A 25,537-nucleotide genomic window follows, 5' to 3' on the forward strand; every position below is an offset into this window, starting at 1 on the left:
ATGTGCTGCTGTTGATCTAAGCAGTGCTTGTAATGACAGCCCCAACTGGCTGGAACAGAGCAGAACAGCCATCCTTGCTGAGAGCCAGAAGCTTTTAGAGAGGGCAGGAAACGATGACAGCCTCTGCTCATGTACCCTGACCTCCCGAGTCCTCCCTGTGATGGATGAGGGATGGAAGGCATGCCCTATACACCACCACGCTGATTCCCTCACGTGCAGGACGTGCCTCGCTGAATAACAAAATTACAACTGCTGTACAAACCAAACTGAATGTGTTTATTAAGTAAAAACACTACTTCATAGGTGATTATTCTGGATACAGATGCAGTATCAGTGCTCTCGTGGTAAACCCCAGTATTTCTTCACTTCAGCTTCAATAAACCTATAGTTTGATTTTGCAGACTAAAATCTCAGTCTAAGATATTGAGTTACAAGCATGAGTAACTGTACTGTATTCAGGATTAGTTCTCAGTTTCTGTCTTTGTCTCCTTATACATCTGCCTGCTTTTCTCCAGTGTTAACCTTGATTTCAACCAGATTAAACCCAGACAGAATCAGTACAGCACCTTTTTTCTGGTACCTGATCACTGAATCTGACTTACCAGCCCTGCGGTTTGAGATCTAGAAGCGTGACACCAGATCTCAGGTGTCTCTCTACACAAGAGTGCCACTTCAACTATCAATACGATGTCTGTGAGACCTCCACCATGGGCCTTTGCTTCCCTCAAGGAAGGAGAAAAAGAACGGAAGTCCTCACCAAAAAGGGCCTCCCACAGCACCATAATGAAACATCCTTTTTGGAAATGCAGGAGATTCCAGGAGATGGTCAAGGAAGCTCTGGTGAGGAGAAACAATGTGTGGCAGGATTTCAAGTACTCCATCCCTCAAAGGAGAGCCTCAAAGTGATGTTTCCTCTTGAATCAAGTGACTCAAAATGATAAGCAGACAACATTCCCAACATGACAAACTGGTAATGACAAAGGGGAGAAGTTTCTGTTTATTTGTTCCTCTTAAAACAGCTTAAAAGCAAATATGTCCTATTTTAAAAAAGAGGGGATTCAGAGTGTCCAGAAGCTGGAAATAAAACCACGAAGGAGGCATTACATGGTCAGCAGAACACAGAAAGCCGAGGGTATAAAACAAATTTAGTCTCAGTGAATAGTGGATGGGTGCTGCCCATGGGAAGTGGAATAGCACATAACACTGCCTCTGCCCTCTGAAACACAAACCCTGATATCAGTTTGCTTTACTGCAGTACTTGATAGGAAAGCACACCCATACTGAAAAACCATTGTCAATTGGAAGAGAAAAACATTACAAACCTGCTATTGCTCCGTAGGCACTGATTCATGGAGTTCTATGGGGAAAGGGCGTGCCCAAGCAGAATTCGGAATTGCATAATTCCTCTTAAAATGAGATAGCCCTGGTGTGACTGCAAATATAAAGTAGCCAGGCTGTTCCTCTGGCACTGCCTGGCTGCAGACCTGACCACTAGGAACCGCCTGCAACACTGGAGTTTGGACAGGGCTAGGCAGAAGCAACAGGCAGCAATACTGGGAAGTTAAGGTATCTCCTGATAAGCCAGAGTGCTCAGAGAGTTAAAGCCCACAAAGGGCTTCTATCACACTGACAAAGAGTGGCCCTGAGGGGCCTAGGAAGCAAGAAAAGGTTGCTACCTACAGGCCTGCTTAGAAAGAGCCACTCTGGTGGCCAGTGGCTGGTAGGAGCTCAGCTAACAAGCCCTGCCCAAGCTTGCCATTAGCAGATAAGCGCTTCCCTCTCCTCAATCCTCACTGAGCACGGGCAGTATAATTTCATTTATGTCCTCCTCTGCAGAGCACTCTGATCAGACTACAGAGCCCTTTCATCCTCTGTGGACAGGGATCTGGACTTCAATAGGATCTGCAGTAAGAATCAACTCAAAGCAACTGGGGGGAGGCAGCTGCTGGGGCCTCGGAGAAGGTTAAAGCAGTGCCTGTGCAGGGCACCCTGAAGCAGATTTTCATCTTCATCCTCACTTCTGAGACTTGTCCTACCCCACGGTTTGGCACATGCAGCCTTCCTGCTCCCCCACTCTGGTAAGCAAGATACCTGAGATTAGCAGTCCCAAGCGCCAGTGTCCCTGCACACAGGGGAGGAAAGGTGCGCTTCAGTCTTGTGTTTCACTAGGGAGTTTCTGGCTTAAAAAGTCACTTGTTGAAAAACACCATGGCGGGACAGCAGTTAATCAAACATGTCCTCAAACATGCGCTGCCCCATGGCTATGTAAACCTCTTTTTCCTCCGGCGTCATCTGGGCCACCAGCTCAGGGCGCTGGCTCACTTGGCTGTACGAGTGTGGGCGCCCAGCCACCGTCACAGTGGGGTCTTCTGCCACCACCTCGAACTCTTCATCCTCATCCTCATCCTCCAGCCCGTACATTGAGGTGGCCGTTGTGGGAGGGCGGGGAGGGGATTCCTCCTCCGACTCGCTTGTCTCACTCTCGGAGTCACTAGCGTTGGGACCGGAGAGAGGAGCGCCGCCTCCGACAGTGACTGCTGAAGCAGAAGGGGTCTTCTTCTCGTGGATGAGCAGGGCACGCATCACCTCCTCGTTATCATCCAGAGCTGCCCGGCCCTCCTCACGCTCCTGGAAGGCATCCAGATCCCTGCCCCCTGCAAAGAGACACAAAGGAATGATTGTTTCCTCACTGAGATTCTGGGACACGGACCTGAAGGCTTTCTGGACCCGTGTAAATTGCTGCCACTGAGCACACTCGACCAAGTCACACCTTTTTTTTTTATGCCAGTTCCTCTGCTCCTTTAAAAGACAAGAGATAGTTATGGTTTTTTCTCTCATAACAGCAGAGCAAGTATTGACATTTCCTAGGAGCTGGGAGGCCTGGAGTCACTGTGGCTCCCAGCTGGGAGCCTTGGCCAGGAGCACATGGCAAGAGAAAGCAACAAACACATGATAGGCAGGCACCTGGAAAAGACTCCCCCTCCCATTCCTGAGCTGTCAGCTCGGGTGCCCCTCAGCTGGGCTGATGCACTTTCCTTACTGTGGAGTAGAAAGCAATCTTTGGGTTCTAAATCCAGGCTTCCGGATGCCTGTATCATTTGAGCACCTAATGATGATGCTTGCCAGCGATACAACAAGCACCTCAGTGCTGTTTCACAGATGAACAAGCACAAGCTCTTTCTTCTTGTTCCTTTGTTTCTGGGTTGTATGACCAGAGCCTGAAGGACTTGCTGTGATGACCAAAATCACAGGGTGCTGCCAGCAGAGACCATAAATACAGATCCAAACCCAGGCGCTGCCCTGCTGAGCTCCCCATCTCTACGGGTTAAGGTGGAGAAGCTGATGAATCCAGGCAGACACAGGGTACATGGAAACCATGTATTATGAAACAACATTCAAAGAAACCCATGTCTGGTAAGCCACAGGAAAGGAGTGACCACGAATTCCCTTGGCTTTTAGTGCTAAATGAAAGACTTCCTTAGTTCACCTGTTTCACAGCATTTTTTCATTCTGTGTTGAAAGAAACCCATAACCAACGCAGACTGCACCCTACAGCAGAGAAAAGCTTGGGCACCACCTGCACGGAAGTAGTGCTGAAAACCATGGAGGTCCTGCCAAAGAAATGCACCACTAACTTCACTGAACTTGTGTTTTATAGAATCACAGAATGGAAGGGGCCTTAAAGCTCATTCAGTTCCAACCCCTGCCACAGGCAGGGACACCTTCCACTACACCAGGTTGCTCCAAGCCCTGTCCAACCTGGCCTTGGACACTGCCAGGGATGGGGCAGCCACAGCTTCTCTGGGCACCCTGTGCCAGCGCCTCAGCACCCTCACAGGGAAGAACTTCTGCCTACAACATTACCTCAATCCCCCTTCTGTCAGTTTAAAGCCATTCCTCCTTGTCCTGTCACTACATGCCCTTTAAAAAGTCCCTCTCCAGGTTTCTTGTATCCCCTTTAGGCACTGGGAGCTGCTCTAAGGTATCCTCACAGCTTCTCTTCTCCAGGCTGAACAGCCTGTCTTGATAGGGTAGGTGCTGCAGCCCCCTGATCATCTTTGTGGCCTCCTCTGGACTTACTCCAACAGCTCCACATCCCTGTTGTGTTGAGGACACCAGAACTGCACATAGCACTGCAAGTGAGGTCTCATGAGAGCAGAGCAGAGGGGCAGGATCACCTCCTTTGACCTGCTGGTCACTCTCCTTTTGATGCAGCCCAGGATACGGTTAGTTTCTGGGCTGCGAGAGCACACTGAAGCCAGCTCATGTTCATTTTCTCATCGACCAACACCTGCAAGTCCTTCTCTGCCCAGCCTGTAGCTGTGCCTGGGATTGCTCTGACTCAGGTGTAGGACCTTGCACTTGTCATGTTTAAACTCCATGAGGTTGGCACTGGCCACCTCACAAGCGTGTTGAGGTTCCCTCTGGATGGCATTCCTTCCCTCTAGCGTATCAACAGAACCACACAGCTTGGTGTCATCACGAACTTGCTCAGGGTGCATCAATCCCAGTGTTCATGACACCGACAAAGATGTCATACAGGATCAGTCCCAACACTGACCCCCCTGAGGGACACCACTCGTTACCTGTCTCCACTTGGACCTTGAGCTGCTGACCACAACTCTTTGAGTGTGACCATCCAGCCAATTCTTTATCACCAAGTGATCCATCTGTCAAATCCATGCCACTCCAGTTCAGAGACAAGGATGTTTTCATGGTAAATAAAGTTGTAGTAGTAGGTGATGGCTACATCTTCTAGTACTACTGGCAAAATTCTTCATAGGAAGCAAGAATAAAGGTGTTGTGTTGGCAGCTTTGCGCTCAGCTCACTGCTTGTGATTGCAGAGCATAAGAGGCTATTGGACAGCATCTCCATGAAATTATATCAAGGTTCATCACACTGAGAGCTGTTAAGTGACAACAGCCTGAGGTAGCTCCACAGAGTCTGATTTCGTGACTCAGGAGTGGGGCTGTCTCTTGCAAGGACTGTTCCTTCCAGATCCAAGCATTGAATCTTGTCTGTCAGTGGTCCCAAGTTTCCGTTCTCCCTGTTTATGTCATCCAAGAGTTGTAGAAATGTGTTGCAGCAGCAATTTCAGGCTATTTCCAAAAGTGCCTTCTTCATTCTTCAGTAGTGGTGGAGGTTAAGCAGTGATGCCACCATGCTGAAAGAAGATATGCTCCCCCCTCCATGTCACTCAGTGGTATCTGAGAAACATTTATGCTGTGTACACCAGAAGTCATGTCAAGAAGCCAATTTAACACTACAGGTGAATTGGTGATTTGAACGTCTCGCAGAAAAATGGGGTGAGAATTCACCATGGCTGATGAGTAACAACAACATCTGCTACAGACGGTAGGAAGAGGGTGCTCCAGTCAGCTCACTTTCTTTATTTGGAAAATGCTTTGGGATCCGTATGCTTTTGGGATCCAAGGTGTTATATGCGAACAAGATCATCTGATATCTTCTGAGTGTTATTCCACATCCGTGTTCTTCACTTCCTCTAGACGTGTATGCTTCACTTCTCTTCGGAGCACTGCTGTTTCCGAGGTCTCATGCTCACCTGTGCAGTTGCCTTTGCCATCTTCCCTTCCAAAGCATAAACATTTTTGGTCTATAATGCTGAAATGACTTGGAATATTGCATCTACTGATTCACTCTTGTAAAAATCATACAAGGTCTCCGCTTCCTGTTTTTAGTGGTAAGCTTAAATAGCACCCTTACCAAAGCCGAATGCTTCTATTGGTGGCTACAGGATCTTGACTATGGTCTGTGGACAATCTGAGCCCAACATGAATGAAGATAGAAGCAAAGATAACGAGAAACAAACAGAAAGCAATACAGACTCACCTGCCATGGTGACAGACCTTCCTACTGTACTTCCAGAAGCTGTATTTCTGACATGCTCTTCATAGTGTGAGGTGTCCCTGCCCATGGCAGGGGGGTTGGAACTAATTGATCTTAAGCTCCTTTCCAATCCTAACTATTCTATGATTCTATATAAAACACATTTTGAAAACCAACTGGCAAGAGGAAGGCTGGCAGCACAAACCCACTGCTGGTAGCTTTGGTAGGCTTCAGAGTCACTGAATGTTATTAAATGTTATTTTTCAGCAGCGACCTAATAAAGAGGCAGCCTTTCAGGTGAAGACCTTCATCCAGAAGCAATGAGGTTTCAACATGGAAGTTGTTAACAGATAATTAACATCTTAGAAGCCCAGGAACCATTTTTTGGACAGTTCGGTTTTACTGACCCCGATTTCAATCCTGGATCTAATAAATCAGGATTTTTTAAGTCTATCTACACACAGGTGCTTTGCATAGCAAAGGGGAGCAGACAAAATCTGGAGTGTTGGGAGCAGCAGCTCTAAACACACAGGGGAACACGGTTTTGACAGCATTCTAAAAGCATCATGTAAGCAAAGCAGTACTTCTGCTCTGTGAATTTTCTTACCGTCTTTGATTTCATCAGGGTCATAAGCCCCCTGCACCGTGCTCTCCCGTAACCAAATTGGCCTTTCTCTGGCTGGTCTTCCTTCACCTGCAGACCGACTGATATCTTCCTGGTCCTCCATGTTGATGACAACATTCTGGGTATACAAGTCCTCATATGATGGTCCTTTTGTAGTCCATGCTTCCCGATGGTGTCCACCTGCAAGACCAGCTGCTGTCCCTGAACCAGGACCAGCTGCACGCTCCTTGCTACATAAAGAGATAAAAACAGAGCATTCAGAACAAGGCCCTCCTCAGCCAGCACTGCAACACTTAAAACTATGCTCAGTTATGTCCCATAGTCTGCACCAAGAATTTGCATTGTCATTTCTAACATCTGGTGCTAGGAATTTCTATACCAGCTTGCTGATTTGGGGAACTTGGGGATCTCAAGTGGGAAAACCTGCATAAAGCCATGGCAACTTCCACCACAGACACTGACGAGACAGCACTAAAGCTGCTGATGCACTCATTTAAAAACAAATATAAAATCCCAGAATGCCCTGAAATAAAAGTCACAGCAGCAGAACACTGTTGAACAGTAATGTGGTATTTGGAAAAGCCTCTTTTTGGCCTTCATACAGAAACAATATACCATATAAAAAAAGCACTAAAGTTTAAAGAAGTCAGAGCCCAGAGAGACAGCATGCTTAGACCTGAGAACCATTATTACCCACAGGACTCATGAAGCAGTTAACCCACCATGAGAAACACAGATCAAACCTTTCTTGAATTGTGAGTGACAATACATATAAGTCACATCTCCCGAATTACAGAGGAGATCTGTACCACCCACAGATGCTGCCTTGGGAGGACCAGGGAGTCCAGGCAGAGAAGAAAGATGAGAGGGCACCCTCAAACCAGAGGACCAGAGGGCTGGCCAAAGGGCTTTTTGTGGTGATGGTGTGTGGGAGGAGGCAAGACAGAGCTATCTTCATTGTGGAAAAGCTGGAGACAGAAAGGCTATCACTGATGTGAAGGGTATGCAGTCAAAGCCTAGGCTGCCTCTGTTTTCTGAGAGGAGCTGCAGCCAGCACATTTTCCTCTAGGGTCCCTTCTAGCTCAGGAGACTGATAGAGGAAAGAAGCATTCCTGCTTGGATCTGATGGAAAGAGGATGTCAGGTGGAGTACTTTCTGCACAGTGATGGCAAGGAGCACAGGCATTCTCTGGCCTGTGCTGTTACCTGTGGATTGATAAGGGAAATCAGCTGAATGGAAACTCGCTCCTCTCTGCAGACTGCACCCACCCTCAACCATATCATTTCAGTCATCTGATTGCCAGTGGTGCCTATTGCTTTTCACAGCTAACAGCTCTGCCTGGGCTCCTCCTCTTGTCCAAAGCAAATCTACCAAGGATACTCAGCATCCCTGCTCTGCTGCCAGCTGAGCAGACAGCTCTCATCAGTGAGCATGGTTCCATCCCTGCTACCACCTCAACAACCTTTCCTCCAACTGAGAAGCTTAAATAAGGTTGCAGCTGGAGAAGACCTGAGTAATATGCAATATTTTAAATGCAGCAAGGACTTCACCACTGCTTGCTGGGCTAATTTTGCTGAATTGGTAGGGGAAAATATGCAGATAGGTGGTGATTTCTCTTCCCCAGAAAACAATACTGGTATGTTCAGCCACGGTTTGGATTGAGGGGTACTCACAGCTTCCCAGTAGTGAGCTTGCTGGGGTTTGTTAGCTAAATACTCCACGGCACCCATGTTAGCATGTGCCCACACAGTAGCCAGTTCTCTCCTGCAGCCATCCCTGCTAGGAGAGCTTCACAGCCGCCTCAAATTTTGGGGCAGCAGTCTCATACACATGTACTGCTTATATAACCTAAGGAGCCACACAGAGACCTTCTTCCCAGGGCATTATTTCAAGTGTTGGTACCTTTCAGCTCTCCAAGACAGGCGCGTGTTCTGTGAAAAGCACCTCTCTGCTTCCCACACAATAGATATCTCTAACTAGCATCTCCCTGACGATTTTATATAATCGACTTTCCTCATAAGGTACACAATGCAACTCTCTCCCAAGCTCTCCCTCCCCACGGCTGCAGTGTGACAGCTAAATACTCAGTAGTGCCAGGAGCTGCCTGATAATACCTTTGCACTGAGGTCCCTGTGAGCATTCCTGAAATGGACTTTTTTTTCCTATGTGGTATCATTTGGCAGCAAAACATGAAGTCGGGAACATTTCAGAAGTGAAAGTAATAACTCTAAGAGACACCTACATTACTAATTACTTGAAGCCATCTACTTCAATGTCCCACACTTAGGTGGGACCATCTTGACATGTTCTGTCTACTTTCAGATCCCAGTGAGCTTTGCACTTCACTTCGGTGTTGCACCTTCAGAGACGCTGTCGGTTGGAGCGTGCAGCGCCTCAAGACTACACAACTGGGGAAGTATTCCTTACTGCAAGAACAGATCTGACTGTTCAGCAACCCTGTTCCAAAGTATAGACTTAAACACTGTGGATTGGGCACCAGAAAAAAGGCCAGCTGCCCTGCAGGCTGCACAGAGCAGATGAGGGGAGTGCACTCTTAAATCTGTCTCTCTCTCAGATCCAAGATCTGCTTTTTTTCATCTAGTTCTAGACTTTATATGGCCATCCTGCAATCAGGAACTGTGGCAGCTCAGTGGCCCAGATGCAGCTCATTTGTTACCCTCTGGTTGTTTTACCCTGATGGAAATCCCTTCATCGGTGTTTAGCTGCCTTTAAAGGCAACATAAATAATCCCTGGCATAGCTGAGGTATGGCCCACAGAAACCACACTGTGCAGTGGGAAAACAACATGAAATTTTCATCTCAATGCTGCCCAGACTATTAAGAAAAGGTCTTGCATAACAGGGATAACTCCTTTTGTGCCTTTTCCCTTTTTCACTTTGCTGCTCTTAAGAGCTTCAACTTCACAACAGAGAACCCATGGCCCTTGGTAGCATGACCACAGCAAATCAATTCTGTGAAGATTTTTGTTATATAAAATCATGCTATTTTGACATAAGAAAATGGAGGGGTTATTAGAATCTTTCTATTTTAGAAAACCACAGCAAAGGGCTTAGGTTAAGCAGGTTTGTTTCAAAGGCTGTGGGGCTAAGTCATGCTCTGTCAAGATTAAGAAAATTAATGGCCTCTTATGAAGATTTAAATGACGATCTGCCCAGTTTCCCACAGCAGGTGAATGACAGTTATGCAATGTCAACATGGTCGCTCAGGGCTGTAACTCTTCTGAAAGCACATGAAGGTGCCTGTCGCAGTGCAAAGAGGAGAGGCAGGCGCTGTGTGACCTTTTCTGTTTGTTTCAGCATCACCGGATGTCAGGTTTGTGAATGATGTCAAGACTCCATAAAAACAGAGAGAATAAATAACCCCCCCAAAATAAAAACCTCACAGCAGTGTTTTCATGCAATTAGCTGCTTTGAATTAGTAAGTGTTGATAAATAATTGAATTATTGTATGTGCTGAAGCAAGTTGTGTTCAAGTAAGCATTTAAAAAGCTGCCTATTTATTTTGTCATGCTCCGCACAGAGTAATTAATCTTTTACAGTGTTTTTTAAGTACTTAAGAGTCAAGTTAGTGGGTGCTGCTATTTAATCATGGGACTGCACCAGGCTTCTGCTGTGCTAATTTCCTGTGCACAGAAGGGGAAGACTGAGAAATCACCTTCTTTTTGGTTATCCCAGTTCTACTACTTAAACTACAGAAAAGGGTTTTTAAAGCAAAGTCTAGTGATTCAGCTTGGGCATAAAGACTTCCAATACCCCCCATATCACCAAAGACATATTGAGTGACCTTGGAAAAACCTCTTCCTCTCTATATTGCTTCTGTTTTTCTATCAGAATGATGAGGAAAATTAGCCACCTTCATGGCTAGAGGAAGACTATGGAGAGATAAAAAGTTTATTTCTATATTAATTAGAAATTGTCTAGCATGAATATCTGAGGAACATTATCTCTCAAGGTTAACCTGAAACAAAAAAAAAGAGCATACTGCTTGCTCTCCCATTAAGTACAGCCAAGCACCTCAAGGCACCTCAAGGAATGCTTCCCTCGTGGTACTTCCCTTCCCCCTCCACGTGTTAATTTAATTTCTTTCTTAAACACAGAGAACTGCATCACATTTCACCACAGCTGACAAAATTGACAGCTCCCCACATCTTGCTGCATTATTTAAACATCATCTGTTTTTGTACAGCTAGGAATGTTCTGAAAGAAAGTGTCATTCCCCATGGGTAGGAACATTTAAAAGAGTTTTTGACTATAACATGGCCTCCTCCCAAAAAATAAGAGGCATATAACAAGAAGGAGAAAGTCAGAAATAAAAACCAGCCTTATTACAAGCAATGTCTTTGAACTAGAATGTTGTTATATGTGCATTCGAAACACGAAGTACAGAATGCAGATAACTTAGTTTCAAAAGCTGGGTAGAAGAGAAAGGAATAGATGAAGGGTAAGGGTTTGAGCGAAAGAAGGGAGTGCAGATGGCACTTTCAGAGCTTTGCCAAATGGTTGCAATTTCCTTTTCTTAAGTACTGGGCAAGGGTTTATATACACACCAACTGCAGCACAGCAAACGGCAGGTCATTTGAGTACTGCACCCCACAAAAAACTACCTGACCAGAGGAACAGTCCTTAGCCCTGTCTAGTAAAAAATGGTTATGGCCCTTTGTCTCCTTATAAATCACACATTCCTTGGGGAAATCTGTCAGTTGCTTGCATAGCTGATGCTGAACAAGTAAGTCCTCAATGTGGGCAGAGGCTGCGCAAGGCTGGGGAAAGCCTCACAGGGCAGACAAATGCACTACAAGGAAACAGCACAACGAGAGAAGACCAGGAGCATTCCTACCTCTGCTTCAGGGCAGGGATCTCTGTGGGTTCTGGCTCCAGGATTTCATAGGCTAAATTAACGTCTTCTGTCTCACGAAGCAGGGCATAAATGGGCTCAATCTGCTCATTGAATCTTGCCACCAGTGTCCTTGCATCCTTTTTAGGCATTGCCGACTCATCTTCTTCCACTTCAGTCTCACAGAAAGTACATCGGAAAGTTCCTAAAACGAAAGAAGTTGCTAAGCACTGGGAAGAAAGCATCAGGTCTGGCTCTATACAGCCTTTAGAACAGCAACACTTTGCTGTTTCCTTGCTAAATAGCTTTTCCCCCTGACAATCTTTCCCCACACACAGTGTACCTGGCTATTATTTAAGCAGGTGACAAAGCAAGCATTTTGATTGCCATCCAGCAATACCCAGCTGGGCTCAGTTTCTCGCTCTGAAAAGCCCAGATGTGCGGCAGTACCTCTACTGAGACACCTCCTAATCTCAATCCCTCTTTCTTGATGCACATTTTAAATGATAGCCATGACTGGGCTGTGATAAAAAGCTATACAATATACTCTTAGGAGTTCAAATATTGTTGTGTTTCAGGTGCTTGCGCTGATACCTCCCAGGCCCCAAGAACAGGCTAATTTCACAATGAAATAGGGTGTAGTTTCAAACTGCACCAAACAGCCTGCAGTAACTGCTAGTATAACCATTTTCACTCTGCGACTAATGAAAAAAGATGGCTTTTCCTTCTGCTTGAGGGCTAAAACATGCAAAATAGTCATTAATGCAGAGCAGCAAGAGCAAAAACTTATCCCACCTCACCCCCATACTAACTTACTGAAATTAAGAATGGCAAGATAAGAACTGCGTGAATGGCAGTCAAGACTGGTTTACAGACCTCATCAGGATCCATAAAAACAGGTCAAACATAAAGGTAACTTAAATGGTTCTACGGCAATGCAGTTACAAGAGCCCCTACTGAACTCCTGCACAGCAGGCTTTTCAGTTTCATCGCTCCATTTGTGAGTAGGACCCTTGAGGCAGGACATGCACAATAGGACCTTACCATATGGCCCACTGTGAGGGGAGCAGCACAGTGTAACTACTTATCCTTGCAAATGCTGGACTGAGAAGGTAACATTGCCTCTTCAGAACACTTACATCCAGAGCAATGCTCACAGGCTTCTTCTTATTTATCCATTCTGTGACACCTATGCACATTTAGCATCATCTCTCAATACCCCAATGAAGTGATTTATACCAATAGGGAGCTTGGCCATATCAGGGAAATGATAAGCTTATGTCTAAAAATCACAGTAAGTCTCAGTATTGAAGCCTGCTATATCACCGATGCCATGTAGAAACACAGTCAAAAGACTGGGTTTCCCAGGGTACACAGGGTATGATGTAATGAGACAGACTGGCAAGCCAGGGCTTCTCGTGTCATGTTTTGCTGCTTACATAGATTTGCTAGTCTTGTCACTTAATTTTTCAGGGTACCTCCTCCTCTGCCTGTAATACAGCAATAAAACCAGACCTAACTTCTTCACTGACGGCCGTGAGGGCTAGACAATGCCTCCTGGAAAACACATACAAGTACCGTTTATAACAAGAGGCAGATCTGTTGCCTCTCACCACAGTCTGTAGAGATGCAGTTTTCTATCTCAGCACCATCTGAAGTAGCTTTTGCTCAGTGTTACTCATAAATTAATGCAAGTGTGTCGTATTTGTGCTCTCCCTGTAATATGTACATGTTTCCTGCAGCAAACTCTCTTTAGGAAGTTTGTTTTAACCACATGTAAAAGCTAGAACACCCAACAGCAGCAGTATGGAAAGTACAGGATAAGGGGATAAAGTGCTCTTCTCTCCCATCCAAGCATGAAACACTCTGCTTGTATTGTCAGGCTGTAAAAATTGCCCCTACTGATTCAAAATCTGTCAGACTGGCTGTCAGACCAGCAAAAACTGAAGCTGAAGCTTGGTCTCCTTAGCCCACCTCTGAAGTTATCAGCATGACACGCTGGCAAACAAGTTGAATCAAATGAAAATAATTAGCACATCCATGTTGCCATAATGGACTAAATGAACAAACACAGGTTAATGAGGAAAACTTCCCTCTTTTTACACCCCCCCTCCCAAAAGTCCTGTTACATGTTCCCAAGGCAGCTCAGACTTTTCACGCTTCCATCTGTGAACCCCATGAGTATTTGCAGAAGACTGAGATCACAGGGAGAATAGTTCCAATTCAGAGTACCACAAAATCAGAAAGTAAATACAGCTCTAATGAAACAGAACTTCTAAAGCTATCTTAGATAGCTGCAACTTCCACCAGGGTTATTCATAAGCAAAAGAAGTTACTAGATGAATTATATAAAGAATCTGGGAATGAGTGAAATGACCAGTTTCCTCCATTAATACGCTGATTTTGTTTTTTGAGGTGATGCAGCATTTCACAAGAGACATATACTATTAGAGAACTGGGAAGTTACTTTGCTGTGACAGATGGCATTTATACATTGCAAGCCTCTTCTGTTAGACTTTAAGAGGTCATTAAATGTCACCAGAGCTTTCATGACATGGCATATCGCATCAGTGGTGACACATGTTCCTTACAGAGATGAACTGCATGTGACAAACATGAAGTGGAGGCCATTCAAAGGCTGAGAATGGCAATGTGCCCATTCCAGTGATGTATTTCTTCCTTCAGCCCTTACACAACTGAGTTTTCCACTCAAATATGCTGCATAAACCAGGAAAAGTAGATATCCTGGAGCAAAAAGACATGATGCTTTGTTGCATCTTGGAAATACCAGTGGAGGGTGCATATATCCCCTCCTCTGCACACATGCTCAGGCACTCAACAGACCTCTTTGGCTGCATGTTAAAAACCACCCATCTGAAAGAGATCTCCTCATCTCCTCCCAGAGTCTCCAGGGGAGACACGCTGGTAATCTGGCTCCCCAAGGCATATTAAGATTAAAGCAGCTCAAGCGCTGAAGTATAGGGCCAGGGTATTGAGAGGTAATTCCTAATGACTTGATTTCACTTGAGAGAAGGAAAAGGTCAACTGCCCATATGCATTGCTTGCATGATGACCAAGCGTGCGTGCTGCATCTGAACTGGCTACAGCCCCCTGAATCAGAGCCCAGGTCCTGCTCACATCCTTCTCAAAGGGTTCAAAAGCCTCACCTCCAGCAACAAGGCGTCATCCTTCCACTCTGTTCTTTGGGATACTGCCCCAGACTCTCACTAATCTCATACTTATAAACTATTTCATTTTCAACCTTAACTCCTATCCATTTCAAACCTATTTACTGTTGTGCCAAAAACTGGACCTTAGCTCAGCTAGCTTCCATCTTGCTGCTAACCCTTCAGGTATATTTACAAGCTGCTATCTTCCTCATCCCACTATCTTCATTTTGCAATGTTCAATAAGCCACACATTTTTCTTTGCCTTTTAAAACCAAACCCCATTCCTCCAGCCATGCTGTCAGCCTCATCAGGCACTTTCTCCAGTAGCACTTTCTCTTCTTTCTGCTGTAAAGCTGGAAGTATACACAAGTGTCCAGACGAGCTCTCCCAAAAGCCCAATGGTATTAAGTGCTTCTCTGATAGCCACTGAGACCTTTTAACATCACAGTGTAACAGGTCATGAAAGTGCTGCCTCAATTATCACAAGATCTAGCAATGCTCCCAGATCTTCCTTCCTCCTTTTAGTCTTCCAGTTGAAAAACTCCATGTTTATGCAAGACATTTGTGTTAGATGCTAGGTGCCTAACACTGTACTTTGTAATATTTCAGATCCTTTTTATTCCTCCAGCCTTCATCCTCATCCCATTCTTCACTGCGGCACAAAGCATTAAGCCAATTTATTCTCCAAATCTCCCACAACCTTCTTTCAGAAGTAGCGTTATCACCATTACACGGAGAGTGAGCTGAGGTACAGATGGCACAATTTCAGAAGTATCTGCTGATTTGAGCAGTACTTGATTTGAGATGCCTACAAAATGCTTCCTAAAACCTATGCTTCAGAAAAGAGCATGCAGTACTTCTACCAATCTTCTTCCAGGCTCTAGAACCGAGCATCTCAAACAAGTTAGGTACAACAGCTAATGATAGCCTTTGAAAAGTTTAGCTCAAAATAACTAGTCCAACACCACACAAACTCAGCCAGCCTGGAGGATCAGATCGTGGTCCTGTGGCTACTACAGCCATTTTCTTCAAGTAATTCCCTGACTCTCACACTGCATGTTTCCCTTCTACAGCAAGCCAGACAAAAAGTGCATCACATGCACACAGCTTCTCTCTCACTGAGTGAAGCACATGTTTTGTGTGGAAAAACAAGTATGTTGCAGCGCAAAAGTTACAGGATACGCAAGCATTCCCTAACCCTGAGTGCTTCATCTGACGTTAAAATGAGAGTATTAAGACCCTGAGGAAAGGACAGGAGTTTCCTCGGTTCCTCCCAACAGGAAGCCAGACAAATGCCTCCCGCCACTGATGCCATGCTGACACCAGACCCGGAGCCCTCAGTTCCGCACAAGCCTCCACCACTTGACCCAACAAAGAGAAGATGGCAACCTGCTAGTGCTGCGTGGGGGGGGGGCAGGATGCCTTGCCAGCTTGCTTTCTGGCAACAAAGGAAGGATGAGAAGGAAACACCTTGGGTCTTCCTCTAGGTTCTGGAAGAGATATGCTTTGTGGGAACCTGTTAGCCCCAAGCCTGAGGTTTTCTGCCCAGCTCTTCCATCCCAGTTCTGGGCTTATCCCCACTCTGATGATCCTGTTCTCCGTGCTAGCAAGTCTTGCCTATCAAGTCCTGCTTTCTCAGAGCCTGGGTTTCTCTCACTTCTCAGACTGCGTTCGTCCTTCTTTTCCTGGGCTGCTTTTGCCATACTCCACCTCTCCCCACTCCTGTGCATCTCTGCCCCACACTCTTTGATCAGCTAATACTGCTTCTCAATTTCAGCCCTGGTCATGACATCAATTTCCTATTTCAAGCCAGAGCAATGGAAGCTCTTTTCACAGAACAACCTGTTGTTCAGAACAACAGAATACAGGCAAAGGAATATACATTTCTCCGGTCTCCTCTTCCACCTTCTCATCAGCCCATTCTTCACTACTGGTTTTTGACTGAATTTTCCTAAGCAATTTAAATGTAGTTGGATGCACAGAATGGGAAAAAAAAAACCTCCAAAACCCCTCAGCATAAGTATTTGACAAAGTTTTGAACAGGAAAAAAAGCCCAGAGCATTTCCTACGCCCGCCCTCCACAAACAATCCAAGCTCATGCAATGGAAATACTCAGCAACCTAAGTAATAGGGAGTGCTGTCAGCACAAATTATAATTAACTTCATTTCTCATTGATTTTCAAGATTCACAGGACTGCTTACGACAACACCTAAAGGCACTTCTCTCCTGAATCATTAAAGACACAAATGGTTGTCCAAGTGGCTACAACAGACATGGATCATTAGTTGCCGTAACATACTCCACGTTAGGATACAGGGATACTCACCTACTAGAAGCAGCAAAACACAAGCGGTTAAATCAAAGCAAAGAGAGTTTTAATGACCTTAATGGACTGAGCTAGTAACAGAGTTAAACCAGTTGATGTTAAGTGGATTAATGATAATACAGATTAAACTGTAGGAGTTGTTGATCTTTTGTGACTCCCAGACTTAAACAGACTTCTCAGCTATCATTAAACCATCCTCACTATCTCAATGAGAAAGCAACCTAGTGTGTCCAAGTGGGAAAAACGCCCCTGCCCCACAGAAAGATGAGTCTCCTGTTGATTTTATCAAGTAGTTTTCCCTGGCCCCATCTCTCTTCCCATATTAGAGACCTATAGTCCCAAGCACATTTGTATTCACGTTTGACTTCCAAAACTCCTGTTGCTTTAGGCAAAAAAATAGAGAAATCCATCAATAAAAACTGTCTCCTGAACACCACAGCAATACTGTTATCTCTTGCAAGTAATTCAGTGTTCCTACAGATGCATTAGAAGAGCCAGTGACAGAGCACAGTGTGCTGCATAAAACGTAATGCCACATCTCAGCTTTCTGAGACAGGTTTCATGGGCCACTGGATCTCAAGCTGTTGGGGACACGCCACAGCCCAGGGCTGACTGCAGCACTCTGTGACACAGAAAGTGTATGTTTTTGTATTAGTCCTGTTTGGACTAATATCCTGTTTGGAATAGTCCAGAGCAGACACTGCTGTCAGAGCTTCTTATGGTACAAGAACAAACACTGGAACCTGTGTAGGGAATGTCAGCATTTTGGACAGATTTGCCTACCCTACTTCTGCAAATGCATCAGGCTTCATCCCAGTCCAAAAAAAAAGTCCAAAAATCAAATTTCTAACTATAGAAAAGATAAAGTACATTGAAACTGAGCTGAGTAATGTTGGTCAGGGATGGTTACAGAGCAAAACCTGAACATGTGGGTGATATCTGAGAGCACAGAACCAAAAAGTACATGGGATGGTGCTGCCCAGAGAAGCTGGTCAGTGCAATGGCTCTAGTTTGAAGCTGAGTACGCAGCACCCCGTGAAACAAATAGTGATTCTTGCCAGATGAGGCCTTAGCAGACGTGAACATGGACAGCTAAATACAGCACCCTGCCCCCAAAACTGACAGCTGTCTTCATAACAAGCTGAGAAAGGATAGCATCTCCTCCACCATTCTCCTCCTGTCCTGAAGAAGTACCACTTGGGTACATTAGGATTATGGGCAGGAAGGATAGCAACAACCGATACTAAAAGCTGCGTGACACATCCTGTTATCAGATCCTAGACTGAAACTTGCTAAAACATCTTTTACATCACATTCTGCCTCAGATGAGTGAGGAGTGTGTGGAATGCACATTTATAAAATGTCAAGCACAGCAGTTCAGTTAAAAATGGGGCTAGGAATGAACACTGTAACTAATATTGTTATCTGAAGAGAGATTTTCATCTCTTTATGAATTTTTCTTAATTCCTAAGAATTCACAAGGAATTTCTGTTATCTACTGCTTACAAACAGGATCAAGACCCTAAAATGAAGGGGGGGGGGGAGGCATTTCCTTTTAACTTTATATGCCCCAAATCTAGATTCAGTTTTCCTAGGTCTGTACATTTTCTAGCATAAATCCTATTGAGCCAACAGCTATGAGATCGATACTTCTCAGTATTGGACCATAAGGTTTTAAGATGGATTGCTATGAGTAAGGGAATGAGCAAGGATTGCTCACCTGCAAAGAGGATAAAATCCAGGTCCTTGGATCAGCATTCAACTGTCTAGTCCACATGCCTGACAGGTTTGGGAAGGAATCTCCTAAACTCTACTTATATACTCTTTTGAAGGTTCCAAATCAGCCTTCAAAAAAGGTGTACTCCATGAATTCAGTGCAAACCCCAGTATTTCATTACACAATTCAACACTATTTCATAATACATGCACACCAAAAGACAACCCTAACTTTTGAGGACAAGATTTTGAGCCTTAATAATGCTTAAACATTTTTCTTGTTTAATATAGATGCAGAATATTGAATTGCCCATCAGGTATTAAACAGAAAGTAAACATTTCATCTGGGATTAATGTCAATCAGTTTCTTTTCAAAGCTTCTATTATTGTAAAATAGATGTAGCCGACACAGCATTTAAAGGCATTTATACAGGAGCATTATTTCTGATTCAGATGAGGTAACTGTGCCAAACCTGCAACTTACCAACATATGCAAAATGATTAAAACAATTTGTTTAAAACCAAAAACAAGATGGCAATTTACAACACAAAAGAGAGACAAAGGCACACTCCTGAACATGCAGCAGGATTAGCAAAAGATGAAAGAAATGTATTTTATAACTACCATTAACCAGTGTCTCACTATAATCAGGAGGAAATTTCACTTAGCCAGTGCATATGTTCATGTATCATTTATTCTCCCTGAGAGCAGTGCGTAAATGTATAAAAGCCAAGGGACTGGCAGTCCTGGAAACAGAAGGTCTCTCTGTTCAGCTGTAGAGCAGATTTTACTCAAGCAGTTACATTATCCTGGCCATAATCTGGAAAAATAGTGGTGCTGGAATTTTATTACAGATCACCACAAACAGTGTCCAGCACTTGTTCTGGACCCTTCTGGCACAAAATGAACCCTGCTGTTAACAATAAAAGTAGGCATTGCTGATATAAGATACCCTTGGCAACATCTTCGAATACGCAAGGACAGCATTTTTGTTCCCTGAAAATTTCAAGCATTTAGGGACAGGGAAACAGAAGGTTTCAGAGGCTTATTCCAAACCCCTTGTTTCAGGCAATGGCAAAAATGAAATAATTCCCACACCTGAGATCCATTTGTTAAACCACACAAGTCTTCTTCTGGAAGAGATCTATTCTTCCATTTTTGCTGCCACTTCCGAGTCCCTTCAGTAACATACAACAGATTCCCTGTGGAGAGATATTTACAACTCTGGCATACCTACCATGCTACTTGTAACTCAAATAGGCTTCAAATTCAATAGGGAGTGGCTCAGAAATGCCAACAACTGAAATCCTTTACTTTCAAATTCTCTTCAGAGTTAATGTGTAGCAAGAAAAATTCCCTATTGCGTAAGCTTCCTCCACAAAGATACTAGGGCCACCAACAGAGAACAATACAGATTAATACCCAAAAAATAACATGTCATTTTCTCATTGTAATAAACTCCAGTTTTAAAAAAGGGTACCCGAAGGAATATGCTGTGGATGCTGACATGCTGCACTTCATGCAAATCTGTTCGTGTACACACAAGATATCTATTCAAGAACAAAGAACAAGAATGAAATCCTTAAATCATCGTCCCAAGGCAGTAAGCAGTTGAAAGGCAAACAGGGCAATGTCAGAAGCATGTGTTTCCATACCAGGGCTTCAAGCAGTGGTGAGACTTGGGATGGCAGCAGCTGGCAGCAGTGAGAAAGCAAGCAGCCTTATTCTCAATGGCATCACACAACACCAACAGGATAAGCTGTTCCTCAGTCTGCTTTTCCCTTTTTGTTTTCCAAGAGGCTTCAGAGGCCCCTCACAAGGAACAAAGTAGGTTTTTCAGATGCTGGGTACTTAAAAACAAAGACAGCCTATTATCAAAATAGATGCCATGTTACCCTCCTTCCTGAAGGTCTGGGATGGCTCATGGGCAACACTCACTAGCTATTTACTAGTGGAACAGATCAAACTCCTAGCCTGCAGTTTTTGAAAGGCACCCAGCACTGCAACAATATACATGAGTATGTGTTGTGAATGAGTCCTGCTTTCCAGTTGACTCTTAGCAATTCACATTTTGCTGGGAATACAAAAGGCAACGCAAGTTACCATCTTCAACAAAACTCATCTGTATCTTCAGCTATCCAACAGGTAACAGATCCTCTTCTGAAACAGGCACCTACCCTTTGCCTGGAAGTCCCACCTTTTAACTGCTGCCTTAGACAGCGTTTTTATAAATCTATTGAATCTTTTCACATTTCTCACATAAAGCTTTACTTGTTAACCCACCATCAAGAAAACTGGATTATCCATGTATTCTTTTTCGTACCTTTAAAGGTTTTCCTTGATAGTCATGCCACCCTGTTTTCTTTTCTCCTTAATACTATGCCATTTAAAAACTCCTTCATGCAAAAGTTCTTTCTCTCAAAGGAGGCATCTTTCCTCCCTTCCCTGTGAAAACTGGGCATGCCACATGAGACCCCCCAAATCAGTCCAGGTAATGCTACCTCTTCTGGTTGGGAAAGGATTTACAGCCAAGTCAAATCCCACCTGCAGGAAACCCTGTATATAACCCAGCGCCCAGCGCTCTGGCCAGTGCTGGCAGAAGGGAGTGAAGAGAAGTCCAAAGCTCCCTCTAAAGACAGTGAGTGCATTCAGTGCCTGACCACCCTTCTTCGCTCTCTGCCCATGCAAGCCCATTAGAGTAACTGGAGTGGCTCTGAAAGCTCGGCTGAGGCAGTGACTGGCAGGAAGGACTGCATTTTCTTATTAAATAGAAGAGAGATCAAATGGAAAGAGGCTCCTTGGGACTCCAAACTGCAGGGTGGTGCCAGAAATGCCATGGAGAGAAAAAAGTTAGCAGTTTCTAAGTGAAAGAGTGACCTGGATGCCAGGAGGTAACCTGGAGCACAAAGGGAAGCTAACACGAGAAAAAGGAAGTCGTGGGGGTGGGAATAACAGGGCACCAGGTGAAATGTGCAGGAGAAATTGCTGAGGCTGCTCAAAAGCTGGCCCATGACACCAGGCAGGATCCTGCGTGAAGCCCGGACAGAGGTCTGGGTAGCTCTCACTGACACTGCTGGCTCAGAGAAAGAAGCAATAGTGTAGATTTATTTACCTCCCAAGAGAACAATTTTATCTATCCCTTTTCTCAGGGATAGACTCATGCAACATGAACCATATGTGCCTACAAAGGTGAGAGGGACTAAAATGACAGCACAGCCTAGTAAGACAGTTGCAAGTGCCATGGGCACATGCTAAAAACGGTTTCTGCTAACAAGCCTTCTGCTAACAACCCCTCAAAGACCAAATTCCCAGCACTCCTACCTCTACTTCCTGCCTTGGAAAGGATGTGCTGTTTTCAAATACTGCTCTTTTTAGAGGAAAAATATCTCTCATCACAGGTATCATGGTATAAATGAGTAATGCTCACTGATGGAGCCAGGCACCTCTACACTAACAGGGTTTGTACATAACCTTTCCTTAAGCTGTCCTCTCGCTCCAGCAACTTGCTTCCCAAAAGAAACAGTTTGCAAGGGCAAGAACAATAAAATGAACTGGAGCCTGAGATCATTTCAGTTACTTAAAAAGTAAGACAGGACATTCCAGGTGCTGGAGATGCGAAATACTGAGAGTCTGACTTTCCTGCAGTAGCACACAGAACTGATCAGAAACAAAGCCATTGAGACCAGTTTTCCAGTCCAGCCTGACCTATGCATAACAAGAAATAAGCCAGTAAAGTAATTTATTTCCATTAGCATCATTTGCAACAACAGCAACAGAAAAGGACTCGTTAGTATCAGGAGTATCTATCTTACCAGCGTTCCTGACCTAAAGATCACTGCTGTTGCAGATTAGCCAATAGTGATTTGCCATTTTACTCATGGAACTGTTAAAAGAGGGATATTGATGGAAGATTATAGTAATGTCAGACAAAGCAATGAATAGCCTTCCTGACATCTGCAGATTTTGAGAGTCCAGTGGGACCATGTCTTTTTATGTCATTCTATCTTATTTCTGCTTTAAATGAATTTCTTCTTACTGCTAACAGGTCAGATCACAGGAAAAATAAGAGCTGAAGAAGTTTAATTCAGCCTTGCCTTGTCTTCTATTCACTGTTACATGCAGACAGAGCCTTCAGATTACTTTCATAGAATCAAAGAATAGTTAGGGTTGGAAAGGACCTTAAGATCACTTAGTTCCAACCCCCTTCAGACACACCTCACACTAAACCATGTCATGTCATATTTGCATAGGAAAACACCTCTTTAACAACGTTAAACCAGCACTGCCATTTAAAAAGAAGGTATAAAAGAAGAGCAGTTTTAAAATATGAACAAAGAGCAAATTTTATCCCACCTTTTGTATTTTACAATGTATGTTTGTGAAGTATGTGCTACTTAAGGTAGACTGCACAGACTTGATGGTCTTAAAGTACTTAATGTATCACCTGAAACGTCTTTCAAAACAAAAGCGTAAGTTTTCCATAACTGCACCACGGCAAAATGTACCTTTGGACACCAGACTGAATGTACACTGAAAGGAGATGCCATGGCAACCTGGACAAAACAAGCTGAGGACACAAAATAAGAAATGTAGTTTAACAAATGTTACTAGGCTAACAAAACACACTGACAGGTTACCTAAGTGATCAAAATTTACTGTTGATTTCCATTACAAAACAATAACCAAAAATGTACTCCCTATTGTAGTTCTTAATATGATCAAATAAAATACCTGTTTATTCTCATGCTATTTCATCAATCTGGTTAGTCATACCGGAAAAAAACCCCACAAAGGTAACAAGTATAAACCACCTTTCAGATTCCGGAAGCATCACAACTCTGGAGTTGTTATCTCATACTGCCTTTCAGCTCAAAGGGTTGAGTCAGCATTCACCTTGTCTGTTTTGTGAGCATATAGAGAATTAACATTTCTGAAGTGTTCCAAGCACAGTAAGTTTCAAGTCCTTTTTTCTCTGACACAGATCACAAAGCCAAACCAGGCGTTATAAGTTGCATACTGTAATTATAGCTAGTAATTGTAAGGTCCTACAGACCTCTTACTTGTTATGCTAGGCATACCTGCAGATATACAAAAGAGTGTGAGTGCATTTAAATTAAACACTTAAAACCATTCCTGTTTTGTTTTTTTTTACGTAGTCTTGTCTCCATCAGAAACTTCTCTTATCCTCAAAAACAAGTGCTTCTCCAAAAACTCATTTTACAGAGCTGCTTCTCTGTTCTTCCTTCCCTTTTCCCAGGGGGAGCAGTGGCTTCACTGATCATGCACCACAACAGTTCCTGATTAATTCTGATAGACAACCAGCAGTTAGCTGGCACACCATCATCATCGCCCCAGGATGAACAATAATCTCCCTCACCATCTGCTCCCAGATTTATTTTTAACCAGCCATCGGTCCCTCCAGTGCAGCAGCATGACAGGAACGGCACCCTTCCCCCTGGAATTGGTGTGCTGTGAGGCAGGGGGTAAAGGGGGAATGTCCATGCGTGCGGCCCCGAGCATCACAGTGGATAGGAAATAACATGGATGGATAAATGCGGTATCAGAGGAAAGAAAAGAAAAATCACTTCTTCACCATAGGGGCAGGCAACTGCCTGTTCTCTTCCAGCAGACAGCGGGAGTGCCTGCTGGTTTTTCAATTCTTCGGGCAAGTTTGATAATGTTAAATGGTCCAACATAGTAGAGGAGGGGGAGGTGATGTATGTTGACCATTTACTGATGGGAATATGAATCCCTGCATTTACTGAGGCCCATGCAAAATTACAGCATTAAAAGCTATTTTGATCACTGTGATCCACCTCTGAAAGTTAAAATTATACAGTATTCCCAGCCAGACACTGCCCCGAGCAAGCTGTGCTCTTGTGCCAGTTAGCCCCAACCTATGACATCCCTTGTGTAGCATAAACTTGATTCATTAACTTCAAAGATGAGCACCAAGATGTTACATCAACATGGGTAGCAAGCTAGGAGCCATGGGAAGGACATAAGCACAGGCTTGATAAAGTCATAAAAGAATGAGGAGGTTAAATTTATAACTGCACGGGCCTGTTGGCTGCCATCACACTTGCTTTCAGGTACAGAAATACAGTCCAGGAGGTGACAGTAACAGTGGCACTGTGGCTATGCCGGTGCTGAGAAGTGCTGGTGTCACCAGCAAACTGCAGGTGGACAATGATATATATGGAAACTGATGTCATGTCGTAATAGAGACTTAGAAACCAGGCGGAGCGTAAAGCTTTGTACAGCTGGTAAAACGAACTACACATCTTTGATGTACTGTCAGCAAGATCTGATGATGATCACCCTACAGAAAACAGGGAAGTGTTTAAAGCAGTCTCTGGGATATGAAGAACTGTCAAAATCTCGGAAGGAGAAACACAAAGGGCAGAAAGAAAAGATCTGAGGGATCTAAGAAAGAGTAGAAATGCAGAGGGACCTTAGCAATCCAGCCTCCTGCTCAAGCCAGGGCAATCAGACTTGACTGCTCATGACCTTATCCAGCCATGAAACCTTCCAAGCACAACCTCTCTGGGCAATCTGCTGCTCTTGGCTTGACCATCCTCCTCACAGTGAAAAGGGCTTATATCAGCTTGGAACCTCCTGCTTTGATTTACAGCCATCACCTCTTGTCCTCCCACCAGGTACCACTGTGAAGATCCTGACTTTGTCTTCCTGGTCATCTCTTGTAAGGGCTGAAAGACAGCTATCACATTGGGCCAGAAGGGGATAATCATTTCGGCAGCACACTACAAAAACCTCAGGTTTGTACCAGAGGACAAAACCAGCAACCAACAGTGTTGTGCTGAAAAGCAGAAGAAAATTTGGCTGCTACATCTATTAATAAATATGTCATGCGAAGTATGAGAGAACACTATGCTATCCTGCTTTATTCAGCCCTATGGATACCTCTGCTGACAAATCAATCGTATCTTCAGATCCCATACTTGAAGATGGGGACCAACTGTAACAATTCCAATG

At 44.2% G+C, this 25,537-nt stretch overlaps 1 protein-coding gene across 4 annotated transcripts in view; it reads right to left on the reverse strand.

Annotated features, from left to right (window-relative positions):
- Positions 1-971: 971 nt before the first annotated feature.
- The window catches only part of GTF2E1 (general transcription factor IIE subunit 1), a 54,944-nt gene continuing 30,378 nt past the window's right edge, over positions 972-25,537 (reverse strand). For all 4 annotated transcript variants that reach the window (XM_061454257.1, XM_061454258.1, XM_061454261.1 and 1 more), the window contains 3 exons: positions 11,331-11,532; positions 6,456-6,703; positions 972-2,654 (listed from right to left, as the gene is read on the reverse strand). In XM_061454257.1, coding sequence (XP_061310241.1) covers positions 2,224-2,654; positions 6,456-6,703; positions 11,331-11,532 — 881 coding nt within the window. In that variant the 3' untranslated portion in view covers positions 972-2,223. The remainder of the gene's footprint in view (positions 2,655-6,455; positions 6,704-11,330; positions 11,533-25,537) is intronic.

The sequence above is a fragment of the Pezoporus flaviventris genome, unplaced genomic scaffold, assembly GCF_033815535.1.
Source record: "Pezoporus flaviventris isolate CSIRO_AGI_PZ_B2104156 unplaced genomic scaffold, CSIRO_AGI_Pfla_v1 ptg000015l, whole genome shotgun sequence".
Lineage (NCBI taxonomy): Eukaryota > Metazoa > Chordata > Aves > Psittaciformes > Psittacidae > Pezoporus > Pezoporus flaviventris.